We start from the raw sequence: 17,427 nt of genomic DNA, 5'->3' as shown, positions 1-17,427 counted from the left end.
ATCCACAATCCCTCTGGACAAAATTTCATTCTGAATGTGCTGAATCTGCTAGAATTGCCTGTTTTTCTCCTACCTCGCCTACAGTATCCTTTCTTTCACCTTTGGACAACTACTACGCTTGGTAAAGGTTGGGGAAAGATTGCTTTCTTGGTTCAACGATTGAAAACGTAAACAAAGACTTGGAGCATAAAGCTAGATCTACACTTAACACGAGGGGTTAATGGGAGTCCCACCATAGACTCTTACAGTGTAAGATTTGATTTATAATTCAGCGTTGATATCACCTATGCAAAACTAGACGCATGTATTGTACGTGATCCGGCCATATTTTGTGTACGTATACAGTATTAACTGCGTTTTTACCATGTATTTTGTGATCAACAATAGGCTATGCACATATTTATACTAAATATCTGGAGTTATGTTCAAGTAACATTGATTTTGACTACTACTGCGTGCTTTGCCGTGTTTATGTTCTTTGATTCACTAGAGAGCGCTGATCGCTGCTAGCAGAAGGTCTGCAGTGGAGATGGCTTAGTGAATCAACAACCTCTACATGCATCATAAAACACAGTCTCCATGCGGTATCTCCACAGGCCGCTATAGCTTACGGTGGATACTTAATGCAGAACTACCCAGCTTATATGAACCCTGGTACGCAGGGTCAAACCACCCAAACATCCAACAACCATGAAGTATAATGTTATACTACTTTAATGCTTTAGAACAAAATATTGACAGTGAACATAATCTGGGCGTCATTACACTTATGTCCGCCCATTAAATGACACCTATGCCTGTGTGAATTTGTTGATTTTAGGAGCCAACAACGTGAGCGAACACTGAAAAGCTTTTAGAAAGAAACAGTACGCAGCATCTAAAAGTGTTTGGTGTTTAATGTTTGAAATAAGTCTCAGTCACATAAGCCAGTAGGGCTTGGTGGTGCAGTGTGTTTAGCACCTGTGCTGAGTCTAAAGGACTTTTGGGTCAATCCCTGCTTTGACTTCAAACTCTTAAGTTATATTTTCTAACAAGGTGAAGACTCAAGAGCTCTCAGAGAGCACCTCCCAGTTCAAAAGGGGCTTAGTGGTGTGGCAGCTTTGTTTTCAGTGACGGTTGCGTCTGGTTTGATCTCTGTCTGTTTCCAGTATCTGGAAGAAAAGTCCTTCCCACTGCAGCGGATCATGGTTATAAAAGCTCAGGGAGCTTGGTGGATGATGTGGTTTATAATGAAACAAGAAAAGGCAGGAAAGTAGTACAAGATAACACAGAATACCTACAGAGAAACAGCTCTAATCTGCTTCTCTGTGATGGAGAAGATTCCTCACAAACAGTCAGTCAGTTGCCATGGTGTGTATGGAGGTTGATAAGGCAAGAAGAAGCTCTTTATTGGAACAAGATGACACACATGATAACAACACAGAGAGAGTGTGTATGTGTGTGTGTGGCTTTGATAAGTATGACTCTCTCACCTTCACTAAAGCTGACAGAGATAAAAACACACCCCACACACACAATCTGACCCTGATTCCAACACAAACACAGGCTTAGCAGCATGATACACCTAACCCAAACTGTTTTCAATGATAACAAGCATTCTGTCAGAAACGATGGGTATGAGTGATAATGATTTCATTAAACATTTGTTGCCAACAGCTAAGGTGAAAGATTTCTGGTGTTACACACACTGTTATAGCAGCCAGGCTCTTTATGAGCACTGTTTTCCCACATCTGAGGATGACATGAACCTTGACCTCCATTCTCCATCAAACACATTCAGGTTCCTCAACAGGCCGCTGGGACTTTTTAATTCTCCTCTGGGCTTTGAAAAGGTTCCTAAACACTGTTGGGACAAACTCTTTGTTTGCTAGGCTGTTATTTACAGATATTACAGGTAGTATCAATAATTGTTAATGAGGTTCGGGAGTTTATGCCACATTCATATCACGCTGGAGCTACCATATTTGCCGGTTTCTGACCTTTAAATATTATTCACATCAACATCCGAGTCAGATTTAAGACTGGTTCAAGTTCTGGTATCACCCAAGTTAAGCTGTAGGACTGTTAGCCTGAATCTATATCTAATGTACTCTGCGAGCCTGTAAATGTCATCAAGTTTGGACTACTTTTCTTTTTGTACTACTTAAATCAGTGTCCATATTACTAAACAGAATTTCAGACATTTTAAAACGTTTCCAGGACTGGCTGACACCCTGGTACTCTCATAGCCATTAACTCTGACATGATAGAAAACTGACAGCCTTATTTTTTGTAACACATGTACTATACATTTCTATCATTCTCAGATCATGAAAACTGTTGTCACACCTTTTTTATGTTTTAGCTCAGTTTTATGGAGTTGTGAGTGTTTTGGCAAAATTATTAGGGTTGAGGCTCCTGTCACACAACAAATATTCAGAATGAGACTATGAGACTCCTTCATGTGTCGTTGCAGTTGGTTTGTATGGTGTGTTATATTTTTCACTAAACATCTGACTGGATTTTGTTTTTGTTGCTTGTTATTTTTGGAGAGGAAATATGAAGAGAACTACTAAAGAAAATATTTTCCCAAGATGTTTTTTATGCAGCTGAGGACCGGAACTAATGCTCTTATTAGGTAGTGTGGCGTAAGGTTCAGCACATTGTATATGGACTTGTAACATGCACGCGCGCACACACACACACACACACACACACACACACACACACACACACACACACACACACGCAGTATTCTCTGCTTGTTCTGCTGTTGGATCAGCAATGTTTTTATATAGAATCTGGTTCTTAGTGTGTTCCAGGTCACTGACAGTTTCTGCAGGAAAATCAGGACATAGTGTGTCTGTATGTGTGTGTGTGTGTGCAGGGGATTCATACATATTTCTATGACTGTATTCAGAACAAAAACTATATTTAACCCACTTCCACCTTACATCATATGACATCATTTTTTACAATGAATGCCAACTGATTTCCTTCAATTTTGTGGATAAAAAGTGCTTTGTTGCTGTAAAATAAACTCAGTTCATTTTCAGTTTCTGCTGCTCTGATGTTTCTAAGACAGAACCAGCGTTAGCAGCTACTTACAGCTGTGGTATGATAAATAATGAAACACTCTCAGTCATTAACATCACTGATGTTATCTGCTCTACTGTATGGATTAGTAGTTAACCAACAAGAAGAATTCATGACTCTTCTGTTTCAAAGTTAAAACCTCCAGAGTAAAACAGACTATCAATATTATTCAAGCAAAAGTTTTTGTCCTCTCAAATTACTTTTTGATTTCTCTCTGATTCATGTTTCATCACTTTGTACAACAGCCAAGCGCTGCCCTGCTCCACCATGGATCAACTTATTGAATTCTACTTTGAACTTGTCCCTAAGTAAACTGCGAGGGAACTAAAAACATAATTCCAGGGAACTTGTGGTACCTCATTAAACTGAAATCTAATTTTTTCATGCAGTGTGACAGGCTGCTGTCACATCCCTAAAGGCGCTCAATCTTTTGAGGGGAAATTAGGAGGTTATAGGAAAGGGAAGTTTATATTCTAATTAATTACAAATGTACACTTGTGGATATTTTATAGCGTCATTCCAGTATTTTTATACTATGTATTTAAATTTGTTTAGTTTTTCGGCCAACAATAAATAAATGAACAAAATATTCAATATTTCCCCACCAGAATTTGACTCCTGGCAGTGCAGAGTAGGCTTGAACAGCATTTAAACAGCTGAAAAAATAAAATGTGAAAACAATTGAAAACTTTATTTTTGGTGTCTGGTGGTAGGGGTAAGGGTTACTTGGACTCTATCCTTTGGGTATCCAAACTGTAGCCCTGTAGCAATTAAAAAGTGGCTGGAAAATGTTTGCATTTTGTTCCTTCATGGAGAGCAGACTGTGCTCAGCTTGAAGTCAAGTCACTTACAGTGGATTGTAAATATTGGCAAGGTTTTACAGCAGAAAACAAGTAGCAAAACTTCCTCTCAAACTGCCCCTGCAGCCAAATCCACTTATTCGTTGCCCATCTGTATACTCAGTATGCTCCAAACAGTCAGGGTTTAGCCAAAATATGGCTAAACACACACGCACACACACACACACACACACACACAGCTTCTGTCTGAAATCCTGGTGACAAATCATTTTAAAGCCAAAACCCAGCTGTCCCTGTCATCCTCAGATATATAAACCTTTTGTATATACAGCTGGACCTGCAGGACTACATGAACTTACATTGAGTCCTTTCTGAAACAGCGGCTGTCCCATCACATTAGCCAGCATCCGGATCAACGCCGCCCCCTACAGACGGCACAGAAAAACACACTATCAAACATAATAAGTGAAAACATGCTCTCAATTGTTAATGTGAGACTAATCAATTCATTTCATTGGAATTGCTGTGATCAGTGGATTAGCTTGTAGAGGCAATGTAGATAAGCGTTAAGCTTTCAAGTTCAGTTAAACTTTGACGCGCAAATTCCTGCCGTTTAAGAATGAAGAGACGGAGAGTTCAAAATGGAGGAAGCTATCGTATCAGCTGTGTCGCACCATCAATTTGATATAGCCCTGCTCTGCCTGAGCAAGAACTGCTCCATAAAAAAGATGTGGCATAATCTGCAGTCAATCATGAGACAGGGGTCCGTGGTTCAAATGCATTTCTTGAATATACTGTTTTTTTTCCCCCCAGTTAGCCACCGAGCTAACTCAGCCAGGCCATTGTGGCTAGAGTGTTACTGCCTAGCTAGCATGGTACCTGTTAGCTCTCATGTCACAGCAGCTTTGTCACCATATTTCATTATGTACTTACTTTTTTGTACGCAATCCAGTCGAAGACTCTGTCAATATCTGTCGCCTGCTCCACTTCCTGGGAGATCGGGTGGGAGGAATTTAGGCCATCCAATAGCATCACCTCATGGAGGACGTCAGTCAGGAATCGTTGCTTCTCCTGAAAACACATAGACATTTATCTTTGTCACTTATGGGGACATTGTATTGACATTCATTCTCTGGAGGCTGACCATAACCCTTAACCACTACATGTCAAAACGAAATCTAATTCTAACCATAAAACCACATCTTAACCCTAAAACTAGGGGAGCCAGATGCTTGTCCCCATATCGGAGGTGAGTCACCACAATGTTGGTGTGTGAACAGGTAATTGTCCCCACAATGTGATTACTACTCTCGAGGGATTTTTGGAATCTGGAGTTTGTTTCAGTTTTCTCCCAGCTCAGCTTACATAAAACAATGCCTTAGCCATAAAAATAGGGGAGCCAGATATTTGTCCCCATATGGGAGGTGAGTCCCCACAATGTTGGTGTGTGATCCCCACAATGGGCTTAATACTCGTCACAGTAATTTTTGGAATCTGAGTTTTGCTTTGGTTTTCTTCCAATTCAGCTTTCGATAGACTCCAGTTAAATAATTAACTTTGGTAAACAAAGTCGGTCAGCAAATTGTCATTTAGTGGAACAGCTGGTTCAGTAAAAAAAGGTTTAGTTGTGTAATTAGTCTGGTTAATCTTTATTACAATCTTTGTTGTTCATTTCCTGCCATTCTTTTCTTCTTGTTATTTTCACCCTTCATTCATCTATTCCTTCACCTTCTCCCACTTTCATCCCCTAGTTTCCCTAATTACATCTCCTTATTTTCCTCCTCTTCTTTCATCTTCTCATTTTCTCTGTCTTCTCTTCTACTGTCTCTCATTTTTCCTCTCTTTTGATTCCTCCTCTCTTCTTTTTATGTCCTCTCCTCCTTTCTCCCACTCCACTCAGTCCTCCGTGCTTCCTCTCCTTATTTTTTGTCTGTCTTTCGTCTCTTCGATTCCTCATTTTCCTGTTTCCTCTCCTCTCTTTTCTTCTGCTCTCCTGGTTTCAGGGTTTTAATAGACATCTGCAAACATGTTGAGCTTTAAAAAGCTCTGTCTAAATTACCCCTGGGATCAGGCTAAATCCAGAGAAGTACGGCTCTGTCTAATTCATGGATTACATTGTTTACTATGGAGATTTGGTTTTAATGAAGCTCCATCTTGTTAAGCAATAGTATGTTTGGCTTATTAAGTTTTAGTCGTTAATGAACAGAATGAACAGGAACTTTTTTTAATTAACAGTATCTGCTGGCATCTGGCTAATTCTTGATCCAATGTGGCTCTGTGTAATTCTTGGATTAAAGTTGTTTATTGCGTAGATTTGGTTTTAATGAATGTACATCTAGTTAAACAAAAGTTTCTTGAGATATTACATTTTTATTGAACATTAGAATCAACAAAAAGATTTAGATTTTACAGTGTCTTCTGGGATCAGGCTACTTCTTGGCATAGATGGCTCTGTCTATGTTCATTTGCAAGAAATTTCATCCTGTTAAACACTAATTTAAATTTTTGTCAGAATTTAAAAATGATCACAAACAGAAACTGCGATTCAGAGGCTGTTATGTTTTTTTTTGTCCCTGAAACTAACTGGTAGGCTACCTGTCTAATATCTGGTTTGAGAGTGATGGAGGGAGGTTTAATCTCAGTAAGTGTACAATAGCAGCCATCTAAAATTGTCAGCTGAGCCGTGACAGGGCTGATCCATGGCTGATCTCCGCTGGGTCCCTGCTCTGCTCTTGGTTGACCACTATTGATAACGCCCCTAAGCACCATGTGTGGAAACCAGTTGCAAAGCAAGATAAAAATAATCTGACTACTGTGCATTTGCCCTATATTTCTCACATTCTTTCAATTGTGCAGCCTGTTCTCTCTCTCTCTCTCTCATCAACAATGTCCACATGTTAGTAATTATGTGTGCTGCTTTTATATTGTATTGTTTGTGAATGTATGTGTAATTATTGTGTGTGAATTTGGTCCAGATTAAATCACTGATTCTCAAAGACAAGGCACATTATACTGCAAAGACGGCACTGGTCTGGCACAGCACTGCAGTATAATATGTGTTACATAAAAAGAAAGAGGTAAAGTATTTTATAGAGCCTACTGCAGAATTTAGCTCTTTCATAGTCTGCTACCTTCTGAGCCCAAACACATCATTAGCATCAGAGTGTACCTTTTTGTTCGCACTTAATGTGCCATTGGTGTTTCACAGGTCTCACAGCCCCCACAATGTAGACTGTCACGCCGAGTGTAAGGGCCTTTGTAACACTGAGAACAAATTCTGTCTTTTGTTTTCAGCTACTTACTGTAGAGCCCAAACACAGCTCTTAATTTTTTACTTATCTTGATATACCTCATTCATTCCACAAAATAAGCACAGAGCGTGGAAGTGGGCAGCTTACCTGCTGACACTGTAAACAGACACGACTGTAAAAAGGCATTTTTAATACTGCATTTTTATTTATATACATAGTTTGTTCTTAAACAAAATTCATAGTGTGTTTTATGGGCAAAAAAATCTTGGGAAATGCAAATCAACGACTGTGGGACTTCCTTCATCCGACGTTGTAGGCCTAAAGAGTCCATGCCCACAGAAGGGGAGGGAAGGACTGGCAGTCAGCTGCTCCTGCAGTGCTGGTAGACAGGCTGGATTCTTATTGGTTAGGCTACCTGTGGCATACTTCAGCCAATCGCAAAAGTTTGTTGGAACACACCCACTTGTGTGCTCTATAAGTGAGCTTAAATCAGCCCCTGCAATCAACAAGCTATGGATCTCCACATACAGCAGAGATGATGCACATCAACAATGAGATTTCCCAACAGATTAATCTCATGCGGGCAAGTGGAAAATCAGCACACGAGAGCCAGCAGCATTTTGCAAGGCTGGGCATTATGGTTTTGCTGAGAACTGTGCGACATCACTTCAAGGAGAGACAACCCCGCTGCTCACGTCTGAGGAAACTGCAACAGTAGGTAGCTAAAAGAATGAACAATTACAACTTGGAGTCTCACAACTGTGAGCATTTAGTGGCTTTTCTGGAGCTTTATGACAATCTCTGAAACAGCTGGGAAGTCTTCCTTTGTGCATGAAATGTGTTCCTGCACATGAATAATGTTTGCTTTTGTCTAATGTTTTTTTTTTCCTGACTTCCACAGTAATATCCTGACTGCCATTGCTGAGGTGACAAAGAGCAGCGATAAGATGAGCGCCCAAGCTGTGCAGCAAATTGAAGCAGATTTTGGTGTTCAAAAGAGCCTGACCAGTATACGTTGCGCTCGCAGAAACCCACTGACAAAAGAGCACAACAAAGATGCAAGGCTAAGGAAAGCTCTTCAGTGGAACGAGTGTGGGGAGACATGGAGCGCCATGCCAGGCTTAGTTTCCACAGAAAGAACCACTTTGTTACCAAACCACAGCCCATACATCCCTTTAAGCTCCATGTCTAGGGATTCATTTCACAACACGGTACAGGTCCTATGGGCATCTCCGAGAGAGACATAGACAGACAATATTTTGAGAACACTATCATCAAAGAAGTTGCGGCACCATACATCAGGAGACATTTTGGGTTGGAACATCACTTCTTCCAGGACAATGATCCAACGCACACCGCTGCTGCAACTTGCATTGCATCGGAGGGAATCAACAGGCGAAGACTCCGCCAGATTCACCGGATTTCAACCCTATGAATCTTGTTTGGCACTCAATGAAAGCCTTCATCTGAAAGGAGGCTAAGCCAGGCACAAGACAGGAGCTTGTCCGAGCCATAGAGTTCTTTTGGGACACGAAACTGACCCAAGAACTCTAATAAATGTATTACAGGCTGATCAGAAGTACAGAGCCTGGTTATGAAGAACAAAGGAGGGCATAGTGGAAAGTTAAGAAACGTCCAACAATCCACACTTATGCTCAGTAGTAATCACATTGCTATTTCAAAATGACTGTGTGTGTGTGTGTTATTTTTATTGTTTGTTTCACACTGTGTTTGCAAAATGAACACTATTTTAAAAAACATTCCTCTGTGTTTTTTCTTAGTTACAAAACAACACTGACATTTTCACCTCTCTTCAGGTGATCAGCTTGAAGAGGAAGTGGAGAGGTGAAAATGTGTATATCAGTCAGCTGCCTTAATGATCAGCCCAAAAAGATAACAACCGCAAACAGAAACCGACTGAAGACAAGTGGGGAATTATAGTTTATTATTATTATACTTATATTTTAAGATGAAGTGTTGCAGTTTGTCAAGCAGGTATCTGGAGAAACACACGGTTTTGGAAAGGAGGGAGAGACACCTTCCTCACTTAATGCACCAAGTATTCTGAAATAGCACCCTCAGCACCCACAGACCTTCTGCTGGCTCCAGGCTGAATTTTGGGGAAGTGTGTCTAAAATGATGCTCAACTGGGGTGTCTCCCAGTGGCTGGATAATGGACAATACCTGGAAACTGGATTCAAGCTGACTGGCAGCCAGAAAACCTCCAGCTGGGAGCGGCTGGGAGCGGCTGGGACTGTAAATTAACTATGTGTCAGATAAACACTTTGTTTTGAAATAAATCCTTTCTGGGCCGACGGGAACGAATCTGACTAATTCCTGGATGTTTTCTTTGTTTATACCGGAGCTGGACTGATCCCTCCTCAGAGGATTGGGCTAACTCCTTAGTAAAGACAGACTACTGCTTTCATCTTAGAGTCAACAGAAACACACACACAAACAGAGGTAAACAGGCAGAATCAGGGACTCCACCACAAATTACACAATTAGTTAATTAGTTAAATTGCACATTTAGATGAAACCAAAATTACTTTGTGAGGGCAAAATAAAATCAGACTAAATGAGCCATCAGCTCTAATTAACAGAGACTTTAAGTCACCTGGAGGGGGAGGGGGGGGGGGTCCATCTGGTCCATATGGTCGTAATGAACCAGATGGACGCACATGTGGAGGGACAGCTAATAGGCCAACAGTCAGTGTAAACACAAACACACACACACACAGATGGAGGGACGGGGCTGTGTTCAGGAGCAGCTTTTAAACATCTGCTCGTCTCCTTCCTCCATCCTCCTACGCTTCCACCCCATCACTCCTCCTCTCCTCCTGTTCTGCTTCTTCCTCTCCTCCCTCCACCCTCCTCTTTATTTCAGTGTCATTTCAACTTGGCAGGTTTGGATGGCAGACAGCTCTCTCTGTGTAACGCTTTCATACTGAATACTAATTCATTGGCTGGCAGGTGTCACACCTCAAATATAGTTTAGGTCAACAGTTTAACCACTTTATTAAACTGACAGTTATCATTGCTTTTCACGCTATGTTACCAGATAAAACTGGGTGATATAATACAGTATACATGACATGTATGTATGGCATGTTTTGTTGCCATTTGTAAATTTAGTTGAGAAACGATGAATCCTGCAATAAATAACATTATTTACCAAAATCTATTTGTGTGTATGTTGCTTCCCCAGGGAACTGCGTTGTAACAGTGGTACAGACCATTTTTGGCAATGTTGTAAATCACCGAACACGACTGTTTAAAGGATGAAGCTGTCTATATTTTGCAGGACGGTGTGTGTGGGGTTGAGTCAGAATAAACTACAGTGTGTGTGTTCATGGTGATGAAGGAACATGTCGCCCAGTGCAGCAGTGCGGCTCGCTGATGTGTTTTAATAGTTTCTGGACAACGATGGAGGAGGAAGATCCATCAGCTGTGATACACACACACACACACACCTGTTAGTAGGATCAAATACATGTGGTCTTTTCATGGGATTTATTGAGTATAAAAAAAAAAAAACAATATCAGACTTTTAATGACAGTATTGGATTTACAGGATTTTTGCAGCTGGATTTGTTATTGAATTTACTGGATATGCCAAAAACAGCTATTCCTGTTATTCTTTACATAAACTACTCTCAGTTTAATTTCCAAAATACTGTATGTACTGACAACATGACATAATCTATATTGGGATTTATAACATAAAATGTCATATACGAGGATAGATTTAGATAGATTGTATCTACAATCAGTTAACACAAGGGTGAAACCCAAACTGCAAACACTTTGAAAAGTGGAGGATGATTTAAATACAACCGTTCCTTCTCATTGGGTCAAGTGTCCATTTCTAAGAGGGGAGGAGAGGAGAGGAGAAGATGAATATCGATTGTCCACTGATCTCTTTAACATGAATATTTCATATTTTCGATTGGACGTCTTTGTTTCACATCAGTTATCTGTTGGTCGACATTTATCTCTGACCTGCTTTCTCTCTGCCGCTCTCAGATAAACAGATAACATGCTGTCAGTGTGAGTTGTGCAGTGGTGGGAAGAGCACACAAAAAAGTAAAAGTCGTAATAAAACACTGTTATTATTATGTCTTACAAGTAAAAGTTCTGCCATCAAAAATTGACATACATCAGTATTTTCAGCAAAATGCACTTAATGTAACAAAGTAAAAGTACTCATCATGCAGAATGGCTGCGTACTGTAATTGATGCATTAACATGAATCGTAAGCACTATTTTAATGTTTTTGGTGGAGGATCAACTACTTAATCCAGCTTAATCTATAACAATGCAGTTTATCTATAGGTTTTAAATGAAAATCACAATTTGCAAATTATTAAGTAAAACTGAATGAAAATGTAGTGGAGTAAAAAGTACAATATTTCCCTCTTAAATGTATTGAAGTTGAAGTAGAAAGCCGAAAGATGTAAAAAGTACTTAACTGAAGTACAAGTACCTCAAAACTGTACTTAAGTACTGTTCACTTTCACCACTTGTGTTTGTGTTGAGGTACAGTTCAGGTTAGTTCCACCCTGTCAGTCCCTAATTACTGCTCTATTGTGTCCATACAAAACAAATATTATGGTATTTGCTCACTATAGAAAAACACATTGAATTGGTATTTGGTAATACATAAATTAAAATGTTGGACCACGGCTGTACAAAAAATCCCATTTTCACAATTTGTTCTTGTTTTGAATGTCACGACACCAAATGTGGTCCTTTGTTAAAACACACCAGAGGCAGGCCATTGTTTCGTACAGACCAAGTGGCGTAATCCCTCTGATGTAGTCAGCTAAAGAAATACATTTGGTGCATCTAGTGGTGTGTTTGCCCGTCTGGTTTGTTTAGACCGATTGAACTTTTTCTGCCTATTCGTCAGTATTTATGACATATGAGGTCCAGTTGCAGCATTGACTAATAGTGCTCAAAATCAGTTATTTTTTCACAGGCTCTTTGTGACCATCAGATAAAATAAAGGACCTATCAGGCCTAATAAAGGGCAGCATGACTTACTTGCTTTCACCTGAAACTGAATGCGTGACCTGTCAGTCCATGTGACTTCCTGTTCTTGTTTTGTTTGTAATAAGTGTAAACATGAAATTGACCAGAACTAAAAGACAACAATGGATTATTATTTATTATCAACTTTTAGTACTAAATGATGAAGGGAAAAACTTGGACTGGACCTGCTAAATTACAGTGCTTTCAATGTTCTGCCAAAGGCTCTTTTTAGTTTTATTTATGGCACTATATATACAGTATGGTAGTAAAATATGTGTACCATGTGTTGCTCTGTGGCTGGAAACACTGCAGCCGTCTCTTTATGTCAGTATCAAATTGATGTGACCAGTGCTCCGCCTCTTAAATCTGTGTTTTAAAGTCAGAAATGCAGTTATCTCGTTTAAACCAGGCTTGATCACATTAGGTCTGAGTTGGTTTTAAAATACCCCCATCCTGGTTCAGTTATTTAGAGTCCCACACAGATTTTATGGAACGATATCATGCAACCTGATAGGCTAAGTGATTGATTGATTAGTCGTAAAACAGAAACAGTCTACTGCATGTTTCCTTCCTGGTCATATTTTCATTTGTGTTTCATTTCCTCTGCCATGTTTTGTTCATCTCCCTGCAGCGCTGTGACTCACTGCTGATGGAAACGGCTTTTTAAATAAAAACCTGTATTATAAATAAATTGCTTTATCAGGACTGCTTTATCATCGTTGTGCTTGTTATTGGAGAAACACTTTGTTTCTATTAAAGCGTCCAGCCGTGCAGAACCACAGTAACAGGGATTTAAAAATGCCATGTCGCTCAGAAACAGACTGCGTGTGCGTGCAGGAGATAAGGTGTTTTGGTGTAACACATTCTCTATTGGAAGTAAATCACAACATACTTCGGCAGAAACAAAGCAGGAAGAGTGTGTGTGTGTGTGTGCTGTAATTTAAAGTTCTGCAGCGCTCGCTGTTTCTCTGAGAAGTTCTCTCTGAGTGCTCTGTCGGGGGGTGGGGCCGGGGGTTTGAGCAAATCTGAGGAAGAATTAATTTCTAATTTTAGAGTGTTTTGAGCCGACTCACTCTCTGCATCAATTTGTTTATCAACCTGAGCAGAATAAAATAAAACCTGGATTTTACCTGCTGCAGATTCGGGCTGAAAATGATCTGCAGGAAAACACTTTTAGAAAAGGAGGAATCCGATATTGATCCATGCGAGTGGAAGAAGGTGGAAGAGTTCAGGAGGAGACCTCACAGTCAGGACTTCCTCCTCCTCAAAAGCCAGTTTTAACTTTCTTCTTATGCACACAGTGTATGTGCAAATGGTATTACAGGTTATGCAACGTTTTATACAATAAAGAGGATGCCTGGTAGAAACCGAGTAGCAGACAGATCTTTAGCTAGGAATCTTTGTTTCGAATATTCCCAGTGGGTTAATTTATCCTCAGAGGTAGGAGAATTTACTCAAACCATAAACTGAAGGATGAAATGATCCGTTATCTCAAAAATGGTAAATCACCAAATCTGAGGATTCACGGTTTTCAATACAACAATAAAGATAGTTTCCTTTTCAAGCTATCCTCAAGGTTCCTCGACATAGAAACACAGGAATCTCTTGAATATTTCCATAATCCCATTTTTCCATCAGTTTGGTATGGCTCTAATTAATATGATACCCATGAGCCTAAGCTGCTGTTGCTTTGGCTAAAAGGCCAGTCAGAGGTGTGAATCAGAAGCTAATTCAGATGCTTCGTTGTTGTAGTTCTTAACAAAGAAATGGTGCCGTAGTTGCTGAATTTATCCAAATTGGCAGGAAAAATTCATTGATTTAAACTGTGGAATGTTTTATCAGGATTCTACAAACTGAAATCTTTAACTGAAAACGCAAAAACCAACGATGAATGTATCCACTAACAAGTGTGAATCACAGCTGATGGATCTTCTTCCTCCATCGTTGTCCAGAAACTATTAAAACACATCAGTGAGCCGCACTGTTGCACTGGGTGACATGTTCCTTCATCACCATGAACACACACACTGTAGTTTATTCTGACTCAGTCCCACACACACCGTCCTGCTGCCCCAAACACTCACTACAGCACCACATGTGGATTCATCCGCCGCTGGAAATAGTCCTCAACAAGTGCACTATTTCCTCCTGTTTCTGATAAAAACTGCACTGAGCATTCTTTTTAAATGAAACTAAATATTGAGTAGGAACTCATGAGCCACAGACAGGAAGTCAGAAAGTGCTGAGAGACGGACTAACATGTTGTTGGTTTTGGTCTTTTCATGGGATTTATTGACAATAAGAAAAATATAGAATAACAGCAGACTGATCCATTAAGTGTTGATGAACCTTTGACTTTTAATTCAAGAAATAGATATTTTCTAACACAGTTGTTCATCTTTTGTGCTGATGATTCAACCAGGAGAGTTTCATGTAAATTCAAGCCTTAAAGTGCTCCAAATGTCACCTAACATATGCAGAAAACGATTGGGAAATCACCCAAAATAAGTTTAAAGTTTGATTTAATATCCATAGTTAGTTTTTATCTCTTAAAAACAGACCTTTTTTTCTTTTTAAATTAGGTGTGTTTGTTGACTGAAGCTTTGAGCTGAATTTCTGACTCACCTGAAATCATCAGAGGGCAAAAATGTCATGATTGAATAGATGGAGGTTTTGAATATCTGAATGCACTACAACATGCTGAACCTGAATAAAAGATCGGACTACTACTATCAAGTCATCCGAGAGAAACCCTGCAGTTACTACAAAGCTCAGCACACACACAGGTTAGATCATTTCACTTCAGATTTTCTTCAGCTCCATTTGCTGAAGAAGACACACACCTGTGGCTAAAAGCTCTGAAAAGCTAGTAAATTGACTTTGACCTTAGATGATTTTGATTTACATACTGTTTCCCAAAGTTAAGTACATGTCTAAGAAAATGCAAGGCCTGTTAAAATCTTCACTCACTATAAATCATTGCCCACTTTTTCCCCCTGATAAACTCAACTAAAAAAAATCATAAAAGCTAAACCACAATATCTCAAAAAGCATAAAATAACAATCAAACAGCTGATTTAAGGCAATAAAGTTAAAGTGTGAGGACTAAGTTTGAGTTGAAATCAGCTTAAAGTATGTTCAAGTAATAAGAGTTCAAAAAGAAGTGGGTTCGGACTTTTCTCCTATTGACTCCTCTTTTTAAAAAAAAAAGGATGTAAATAAATTAAACATATAATACAGCAAAAACAAACAGAACAATTAACAGTTTGATTGATGTTTCTATCTTTCTTACTACGCACATTGGCATAGTTGAAAACTAGGAAGATTAGTGTGACGAACATATGAATACCTCGTTTGATATGAGTTAAATTTAAGCTTTTTACTCACCATGTTCCACTTTGGGAAGAGGAAGTCAGTGCCGACGTACTCGAAGAAATGAGCAAAACCTTCTTTCAACCAGACGTCCTCCCACCAGACCGGAGTCACCAGATCACCAAACCACTGAAAGACACACACACAGAAGACACTATTTTTATACAATTTTCTGATTGACGGTGTAGTCCCTCATTCGTCCAGGAGTGTTCTATCGTAGAAAAGGTTTCAGTCGTAGTCATCTGTTTTCAGAATCAAGACGTTTCGGCTCCCATCCGGAGTATATAATACTCAGGAAGACTCCTCCCTGAGGGCGGGGCTTAAGTAACACAGAGTAGCATAAATTTCTGAGTTCCCGGTCCATTTTTTCACAATTGAGAATGACTTCCGGATGGGAGCCGAAACGTCTTGATTCTGAAAACAGTGTCCAGATGACTACGACTGAAACCTTTTCTACGATAATTTTCTGATTGATTATGATTTAATTTTGGTTATATTTTTTTTTCTGTCAGATATAATTATTTAATCTGAAAAGATTTATGAAATCCCATAGACATATTCCAGTGGTGTGTTTAAAGGAAAATCAGAAATGTCCAAATAAAAGCAAACTGGTTCAAGTTGAGTTCTCAGACCTTTTAGAGTTCCACACAGGAAGGCATTCTCATAGTCAAACATATCTTAGAGGACAAAACTTAGTCTCGAAATCATTCCCTATTTACTATATAGTGAATAATATTTACTGTCCTTTTGATTTGAGTTTCTGAATTTGGAGTGTGAAGGTTTTGCTCTAAATAGTGCCCTGCAAAATTCCTGGAATGGCACAAAAAAAGTATAGTCCTTGGCACGTACACTACTTTCTGCTAACAATCCCACAGTGTTTTTATGTGATAAATACTGTTGTGCTCCTCTACACCTGATGCAAAATTATGATTATTCACCTGTATAAACTAAATGCTAAGATCAGCATGCTAATATGCTCACAATGACAATGCTAACATGCTGATGTTTAACAGGTGTAATGTTTACCATGTTCACCATCTTAGTTTAGCGAGTTACAATGCTAAGGTTTGCTAATTAGCACTAAACACAAAGTACAGCTGAGGCTGATGGGAATGTCATTAGTTTTGTCAGGTATTTGGTCATAAATTATAATTTTGACCTGATGATGGCGCTAGATGAAAAGTCAGAGGATCACCAAAATTATTACAATTCATCCTGAGGGGAGCAGGAATGTCTGTACGGAATTTCAAAAGTTGTTGAGATATTCCAGGCTGGACCAAAGTGGTGGACCAACAGACTGACATCCCCATCCCTAGAGCCAAGCTGCTAGCATGGCTAAAATTCAAAATGCCAGAACAGGCACTGACTAAACAGTTTTACTGTAAAAAGGCACAATGTTGGAGACAATGAAAAACTGAAAATTAAATTAAATCCAGCCCGACTCCAACTTTCAGTATGGAGAAAGAGGATTTCTCCTGCTCCTCCTGAAGGACTGACTTGGTCTCCACCAAGATAGTCTCTGTCCTGAACCGACAGGATGAAGCCGGTCTTGTTCATCAGCAGCACCGAAGGGCAACCCGCAATGTTGCTCAAAAGTGTGACAAAGGGAGCTGTGGGCTTGGTGCATATTTATAGGGCATGCTACCAACTGATTGGATGGTGAGTCTTTTCTCAGGGTGCTTCAAAGCCTCTTCAGGGTAAAACAACAGTGAAGTTTAATAAAGGCGGAGCACGTAGAAAATAGACTGTCGACTGAACTTTGCTGATAGTGAAACGTATACGGCCACAAGAGTAATGCATTTGGATCCAGGCTGTTTCCTGGCAACACAGCTTGAATGAAAACGGTGTAACATTTGGGAACAAATGTGTGTCCCTGCCAGCTTTGTTTCTGAGTC

The 17,427-nt window shown here is 39.6% G+C and overlaps 1 protein-coding gene across 3 annotated transcripts in view; it reads right to left on the bottom strand.

The window, feature by feature from the left end:
* LOC122871443 (thyrotropin-releasing hormone-degrading ectoenzyme-like) overlaps positions 1-17,427 on the bottom strand; it is a 169,693-nt gene that overhangs the window by 41,231 nt on the left and 111,035 nt on the right. For all 3 annotated transcript variants that reach the window (XM_044186574.1, XM_044186573.1, XM_044186575.1), the window contains exons 6-8: positions 15,548-15,661; positions 4,809-4,946; positions 4,235-4,300 (exon numbers count right to left, since the gene is read on the bottom strand). In XM_044186574.1, the coding sequence (XP_044042509.1) occupies positions 4,235-4,300; positions 4,809-4,946; positions 15,548-15,661 (318 nt within the window). The remainder of the gene's footprint in view (positions 1-4,234; positions 4,301-4,808; positions 4,947-15,547; positions 15,662-17,427) is intronic.

The sequence above is a fragment of the Siniperca chuatsi genome, linkage group LG23 (genome assembly GCF_020085105.1).
Source record: "Siniperca chuatsi isolate FFG_IHB_CAS linkage group LG23, ASM2008510v1, whole genome shotgun sequence".
In the NCBI taxonomy this organism is placed as follows: Eukaryota; Metazoa; Chordata; class Actinopteri; order Centrarchiformes; family Sinipercidae; genus Siniperca; species Siniperca chuatsi.
The sequence above is the reverse complement of the archived record's forward strand: the minus strand, read 5'-3'. Positions and strand labels throughout refer to the sequence as shown.